Source organism: Macaca fascicularis, chromosome 13 (assembly GCF_037993035.2).
Source record: "Macaca fascicularis isolate 582-1 chromosome 13, T2T-MFA8v1.1".
NCBI classification, from domain to species: Eukaryota; Metazoa; Chordata; class Mammalia; order Primates; family Cercopithecidae; genus Macaca; species Macaca fascicularis.
Window position 1 is genome coordinate 52,939,939 of NC_088387.1, and position 7,772 is coordinate 52,947,710.

At 43.8% G+C, this 7,772-nt stretch overlaps 1 protein-coding gene across 1 annotated transcript in view; it reads right to left on the reverse strand.

Annotated features, from left to right (window-relative positions):
• Positions 1-5,912, reverse strand: part of ANTXR1 (ANTXR cell adhesion molecule 1) — a 238,011-nt gene extending 232,099 nt beyond the window's left edge. Inside the window, exon 1 of the mRNA XM_045369174.2 lies at positions 5,618-5,912. Coding sequence (XP_045225109.1) covers positions 5,618-5,769 — 152 coding nt within the window. The 5' untranslated portion in view covers positions 5,770-5,912. The remainder of the gene's footprint in view (positions 1-5,617) is intronic.
• Positions 5,913-7,772: the final 1,860 nt, after the last annotated feature.

The following is a 7,772-nucleotide window of genomic DNA, read 5'->3' on the forward strand; positions in this document are numbered from 1 at the left end:
AGGTTTATATGAATTAAAATCCAAAAGCATATAAAATATCTTGTAGCATCTTCAAGGTGCCTTCTATTGAACTCTTTGCTTTCCTTATTCAGAGTCAATTTTGCAGACACTAAGCCATCTTCCAATGTATTTCTGAAAATAAGCTACATCTGTGTGTTTTAGCATATTTACAGACTTCATTTCCTTTTTCCATCAGATTCAGTCTGAACAAATTACTAATTTATCATAATCAAATGTCCTGAACACACCTTAAAGTCTGACTCATTAAATAACCCTCCAGATTTCTGGAGCATTTCTCTGGATTGCAGGTAGTTGGAGTTCCTGATACTTTCCATCAACTACAGCTGATTTAACAGCAGAGCAGTAGCTCCTCAGTTAAGTAACCTTAATCACCTTATGCACCATGATTTACTGAAACTCTGATGCAGGGATTTTGCATTCCTGGAATCTACCCAGTTCCTCTAGTTGTATTGCCATGTGCTTCTCATTATGGCCCAATTGTACAGAGAAGATGAGTGGAAAGAGCTGGTCTGGGAGTCAAGGGCAGATACTGTCCTGGCTCTGTCGTGATCTAATCCTAGGTCCTTGAGCAAGTCACTTAACCCAGTGGACCGAACAAAGGTTTTCTTATCTTCAAATTAGGGACAGTTGTGCTTGCTCTACCTAACAAACAAGGTTGTCTTTGGGACCCTTGTGAGAGAACATGAGTCTGCAAGACTCACATAAGTTCCCAATCCAGTATTTCTTTTGTAAGTTAGTAGTTGGGAACTCAGAAGACATTTTCCCAGAAAAAAGCCAATACTATACCTGGTGGTGAAGTTTCCAGTCTAATGCTACAAAAATCTGTCTGATGATCCTGTCCCTGGAGTACAACATATAATAGTGGTCTTGCAAATCAGCACCACCAGGGCATCAACCAGTTGTGGGTGCTGTGGTTGGAACTCTGGGGGAGTGGCAACACGGAGTCCCTTTGTACAGTGGAAGAAAGAGAAAATTGGTGCCCAAGAGAAGGGAAGTGGCAGGCGGAGTCCGAGGTCTTATGGGGAAGGAGCACACGGTGAGCCTGTGGGGGGCCTTTAGACACATATGGATTTATTAGGTGCAGAAAATGAATGACAGGCAGTGGCTTTGGAAAGCCCTATAAATAAAGCTGCTCAGCGTTTACTCCTGCCTTCCAGCCCACTATCTCCACTTCTGCTCTCTTTCCCACATTCTATTTTTGAAGTCTTCAGGGCACACATAACATAGCCAGCCACTTGAGATTCATGATGCAGAATCCACTTTCTCCATTCAAGTGACTAAATAGCTCCATGTAAAATAGGCCAATACGTAATACATAAACATACATGTAATAACAGAGGGTCGGGGGGTGCTGTGAGAGAGGGAAGGTACAGTTATGTCTGTGGGTTGGTCAAATGGGTGCATTCATCTTGGAAGATCCCCCGGAAGACTTAAAAGAGGCTAGCTGCGTCTTTGCTTTTTGTTGAACAGAGCCTTCCAAATCTAACTTTTCAAATCCCTGATTGAATTCCCAGCAATCTACTTTTCCTGACTATAACCAGAAAAGCATGTTTAAGTGAACATGAAATTCCATCAGTATAAAGCCTTGCGCAGCCCAGTCCATCAGCCCCATCGCCAAAGCCACTAATAATGCCCTATTGTGTTACTGTGGTATTTTCTAGGTTATCATTATGAAGTCTTTGCTCCTGGTTGAGAAAACATGACGTTCCACTAAATGTATAATCTGGGTTCCCTCCAGGCCAGAGACGCAGCTTGCTTAAAGCTGAAATGGGCTGAGATTTAATGTCATGGAAAAGAGAACCAGTTGCAGGGGAAAAGGAGTTGCAGGGACTGGGAGAAGAATGGTGGATTCAGTTCCCCATGACCCCTTGGTTTCAGACTGTAGACAGTGTCTTGCTAGCCAGAGGATCTAAGAAGCCCAAGGAAAAATGAGTCAGCATTTTTTCACTTTCCACTCTGGCTGTGGTTGGGTGCTGGACAGCACTGTGTGAGGAGGTTCTTTCTAGGACAGAAGATCATGTCTTTGGCGACCACCCAGGGGTCTGTTTGCCACCACTGCCTTTTGGCCCATCCCCCAGCTCTGGGCTCATCAATCTCATAAACTAGCCTGAATCGAGATGGTAAGCTGTTGGTGTGTGCACTATTGCACCAAGTTCTAGCAAGTTTTTCATTCAGCACAAAAATATCCTTCTCTTCCAGCAATAGAACAGCTAAAGGAAGTCAGAGGAATCCTCCTGAATGTCTGTAAAGGTCTCCCCACCATTTCTTTTCCTGGAGCATTTTTAGGTCCCCAGGGTGCTTCAAAGAATCCTGTGGTGCACTTAGACATTTACTCCAGGATTAATATAAAAGCAGCAGCATTCTTTATAATAGCAAGGGGCTTGGAAGTCAGCACGCTGCTTAGACTTGATGTGATTTTTAAAACCAATTCAAAATAACTTATTCTTGTTGAATATAAAAGTAATATATGTTCATTACAGAAAAATTAAGAAAAACATGTAAACAAAATTTAAAATTCTACCTGCTAGAGACAAATAGTACTGTCATATTGGTAAATAGAGACATACACATGTATGTGTTTAACTTTTTAAACAGGTGGAATCATAACACGGATGACGTCTTGTAATTGCATTTTCATCTAAAAGTATATAGTATATTAAGAATTACATATTTCTCCTAAAATAGCTTACAGGCTTGTATAACATGCAATGCAGGTTCAATACTATGCATATATCATATCTTAGTAAATCCCCTGCTGTTAGACACATGTAATCCTCAGCTTTTTATTGTAAACAGCACCTCCATAAACATACATGTAGGTACTTCTTTGTGATTATTTGGATTTTTTTCTTTAGGACATGTAATTGCTGGATGGAAAGGTAGACCCCTCATTTTTTAAAAGCATTTGATACATGTTGCCAAATTATCTTCTTGTCTGCTATACACTATGGTAGCCACATGTGGCTATTAAAGTTCAAATTAGTTAAACTTATATAAAATTAAAAATTCACTTCCTTAATCGCACTAGCTACATTTCAAGTGCTCGAGTCACATGTGGCTAGTAGCTACTGTATTGAACTGCACAGATATAGAACTTTTCCATCAACCTAGAAAGTTCTACTGGACAGCGCAAGTCTAGAAAGACTGTACCAATTTACATTTTCCCTAGTAAGATATGACACTGCCTACCTCCCACAAATTGGCCAATACTGAATATTGTAATTTTTTAAAAGTTTTTGTCAACCTAACAAAAATTATATATTTTTTTTCATTTCTTTGATTAATAATGACCTTTTTGGTTCATTTATTGACTCATATTTTTTTCTCTTGTGAATTATGCATTTAGGCTATTTCCTATTGGGATTTTGCTTTTATTGCTTTTTATATGTGAAAATCAATCTTAAGAGAGTGATTTATGTGGCAATAGTTATTGCAACTTCTTATGTTTTTCATGGCTTATTTTTCATTTATAGAAGTTTAATTTTTAATATATTCAAATCTCTCTTTGTTTTCCTTTATGGTTTCTTCCTTGTCATGTTTTAAAAGCTCTAAACCTAAGATTACAGTAATATTCATCTAAATTATCTTCTAGTTCTTTGATCATTTCATTCTAAATATTTAGATTTTCAATCTTTCTGAAATTTATTTTTGCATATGGTTTGTAAAGTATAAATCTAACCTTTTTCTTTCTCCATGTTATCAATCACTTGTCCAGGAACCATTTTTTTAAAAAAATTAATGAATCATTACATACTGATTTGAAATTCCACTAAATGTTTACATGTACTTGGATCTACACGTATTTGTCTTTTTAGATTTTCCACTCTATCCACCTATTCTTTGGCCTTTACCATCCTGTTTTTATTAATTTACATTATAATACATTTTAATATTTGGAGAGAGAGTATGGCTTCATTATTCTTTTCCGAAAATGTTTCAGCTCTACCGGTTTTTTTTTTTTTTTTTTTTTGCTAAGATAAGCCTAGAATCATTTTGTTAAATTCTTATCATCAAACTCTTTCAGAACTTTGACTGAAAAGTTGAATTCAATTTCTAAATTAATTTGGGGAAAACTGGTTATCTCTACAGTATCCATATCTCTCTAGTATCTCTACAGTTATCCATTCAGAGACATGCGGATTCTGTCCCCCGCTCTTTTTTTTCAGATTTTCCTGAATATCATTCCGAATTGGCTTTTTAAAAAAGCACGAAGGAGGAGCACCTCCGACTGTTTTCAGACACTGTCTCTGAGTCTGTGAGCTGGTCCTCCCAGCCACTAGAAGTAACAAAAGAAATTCCATTCCTTAGTACTGGAGCATATTTTCAGTATCCACCTTCTCATAAATCTGCAGAAAAGAAATCTCACTTTTCATCCAAAGAATCTGGAGTTCAAAACAGCCTTTACGGAAAAATCAAACTCCAGGGGCAACTGCAAAGCACATTTGGTGTCCAGCTAGCCAGCTTATTTTGCAGGACTCTTTTTCCAACTCCTAAATACTTTCCAGTCTGTGAAATCCATCTCCCTACCACTGTAACAGCAAAGCGCCTCTCCTGGCACTGGAGAGCTCACTCAGTTTTAATGAGCACAGATCTTCTGTGAGGGGCTTTTTATCGTTGAAGCTGGTTTTCAGCAGATAGCATGAAGCTTCCTTGGGTAACTGTGGCTTGGCAGACTTACGGGGATTTGGGAAGTGCTTCATTGGTCAGAATTCAGCTCTCCCTTCCTAAAGCCTAATCACTATCCATTTTTTTTTTCTTTTTTGCAAGGAAACCAGGGCTCCTGCACCTCCCTGGTAGCCCACCAGTCAAATGGTCAAGAGCTTGAATTCACCTACATCTGGGGTTCTCAAGTCGAAGGGGAGGGACATTTGGCAATGACTGGAGGCATTTTTAGTTGTCACCGCTAATAGAGAAGGAGTGGGGGGCGGGGGATGTTACTGGCATCCAGTGGGCAGAGGCCAAGGATGCTGCTAAACATCCTACAACGCACAGGACAGCCCCCACCACAAAGAATTACCAGGCTTCAGTCTCAGAAGTGCCAAGGTTAAGAAACCCTGCCTTTCAATTTCACTCAGTGCCCGGTGAGAAGTATGCATTATATGATTAGGAGCAAAGATAATGCCTTCCTTGGGACAGCATTTCAAAACAAAACAAAACAAAACAAAACAAAACAAAAAATGCGACAGTTGGCTTTAAAATGCCCAAGCCTCTAACTTTAGGAGCGCCTGTGCCTGCAAGTTCTGTCTTTGGTAAGCAAGCCTTTCCCATCATCACGGGAGGGAGTCACAGAAACTCAGCAAGACAATAGCAGCCTCCAAGCCCCTTGCATGCTCCTGGGACACAGAAAGCAAGACAGAAAAGAAGTCTGTCCCCTTCCCAGCAAGCGGCGTCGCCTCGGCTGCGAGCTCTGGAGCCGAGGCTGGGAGGAGCGCGCCCCAACAAAGGCGCAGCACTCCGCCGCCGCCGGCCGCGCGGTCCCTCTGCGCCCCTGGAGATGCGCGCCTGTCCCCAGGCGACCCTGTCAACGAGCCCGGCCAGGGGCGAAAGCGTCCTCGCCCGCTTAGCCTGGGGTGTGGGGACAACTCGCGGCACTTACTTGTCCAAAATGAAGTACAGGTCAAATCCGCCGTAGCAGGCTGGACCCCCATCCTCCCGGCGTCCCCCTTGCCCGGCGCAGATGAGCACCAGAGTGGCCAAAGAGAGCCACTGGAAGCCGATGCCGAGGGCTCTCCGCTCCGCCGTGGCCATGGCCCGCAGCCCGGGGAGAGCAGGGTCCGCTCCTTCCCACGCTCCGCGAACTCGCCGCGACCCTCAGGGACGCGCCATCCGCGGGCCCCTCCTCGCGGGTCCTTTATTCCCCCTCGCTCCCTCGCAACTCCCCGGAAGCAATTGTCTGGAGGAGTTCAAGGTTTTCCCTCTGGTTTCCGCTCCGATGCTGTTTCTGGGTTTCGGGTTTCAAGGATCCCAATCCTGTCCTCCGCTTCTTGAAAGGGGAGGGCTGTCTCGGGCCGGGGCCGCCGGGCCGCTCCCGAGGCCGCGCCGAGGTTTAGCAATGGAAGGAGTTCCGTCCCGACGGTTCTTTGTCCCAGATTTTAAATATGATGGGGTGGGTTTTCAAATTGTTCTTGGTGGGGGGAGTGCTTTGCCTTCTCTCCTTCCTCTCTGCCCCCTTTTCTCGTTCTTACGGGGAAGCGAGTTCAAAGGCTGCCACCTTGTGGACAAAAGCGGCGAAAGCACGTGTGGGACCCGCGGGAGTGCGGCGGGGGCGCTTCCAGGCTTCGCGTATAAATCTCCTTGTCCTTACCATTCTCATGTGAGCTTGCATGTTTTCTTACTCCTTCCTTCTTCTCACGCACTTTCCCTTTCTTTTTCCATGACCGCCTCTCCATTCTCTCTAGTCAGTCCTTCTATCCCTTCTTTTCCTTTCCTATCCTGCATCTTTTGATAAGGTCACTAAACATTGGATGAGAACTTGTTTCCTCCAAGCACGGTGACTCCGACTCCCCAGGCTAGGACCTTTGCAAACAAGCCATTGTGCAGATGAGTAGGGGAAAACGGGGCCTTTGTGGTCTGAGTCATCAGAGTGACCTTACATGGTCTTAGCCTGGACCATAAAAGAGACTGCTGGGGTCCGGTCTGAAAGCAGCACAAACAACCCTACAGAGTGTGGTACTCAAGGCTGCTCCCGTCAAGGAACAGCTGAGCCTTCTAAATTGCCACCATCTCCATCTTTCAGAGATTCTGTGATAATAGTTCTTCTTTTCAGCCTGTCAACTTTGACTTTTTCTCTCTATGTTTGATTTAGGATGAAGGAAGTAAACAGCTTACAAGAGTAGAGATGGTCCAAGCAGTTTGTAATTGGCAGGGAAGTTCTGTGCTAGCCTCTGTAAATTGGAGAATCAGCCTCTGAGCCCCAGTTCCGAGTGGTACCCCAGTTCTAGCTTCCTATTGTCTTCCACTCTGGGAGCCCACAGTGCATATGCATGTACTGTTTTCCCAGGATTCTTCCTCCACACACACATCTTCCCCTCCACTTGTGTGCCCCCCAGACCCTTACACCTCAATATGACAGTCCATGGTGGTTCCCCCAACATGTGTACCATGGAATCCTAGTGTCTTGGGATGCTCCACTAACCAATAATCATGTTGTCAAATCAGTCTTGAAGATTTGTCGTGCCTAGCACTGACCTGCCTCCAAAAAGAACCCAGTGTTTCTCACCTCCTGGAATTCACACACCTTCCACCTTGGGTGAGATTGACCTGTGAGTAATTAGTAAGATGGTGTGTGGCTTCTGAGGACAAGCCATGAGAGATGTTGTGATTTTTCTCTTCTCTCTTGGATCACTCACTGTAGGAGAGCCCACTGCCATGTGGTGAGAACATGCAAGCAGCCCCAAGGAGGGGTCCATGTGGTAAGGAACTGAGATCCCTGCTGGCAGCCAACACCACTTTGCCAACGTTGTGAGTGATCCATCTTGGACATGGGTGTCTGAGCTCCTGTGAAGCCTTCAGCTGACTGCAGCCCTGTCTGACATCTTGACTGCAACCTCCCAAGAGACCCCAAACCAGAACCACCCAGCTAAGCCATTCTCTGATTCCTGACCCACAGAAATAGGCTAATTTTTATTAGTATTTTAAGTCTCTAAGTTTGGGGGCAATTTTAAACGTAACAAAAGATCACTAATATATGCCTAGTATGATATTAAAGCCCTCAGAATTTCTGTAGGAAAAAAAAATTGCTGAACTGTGTT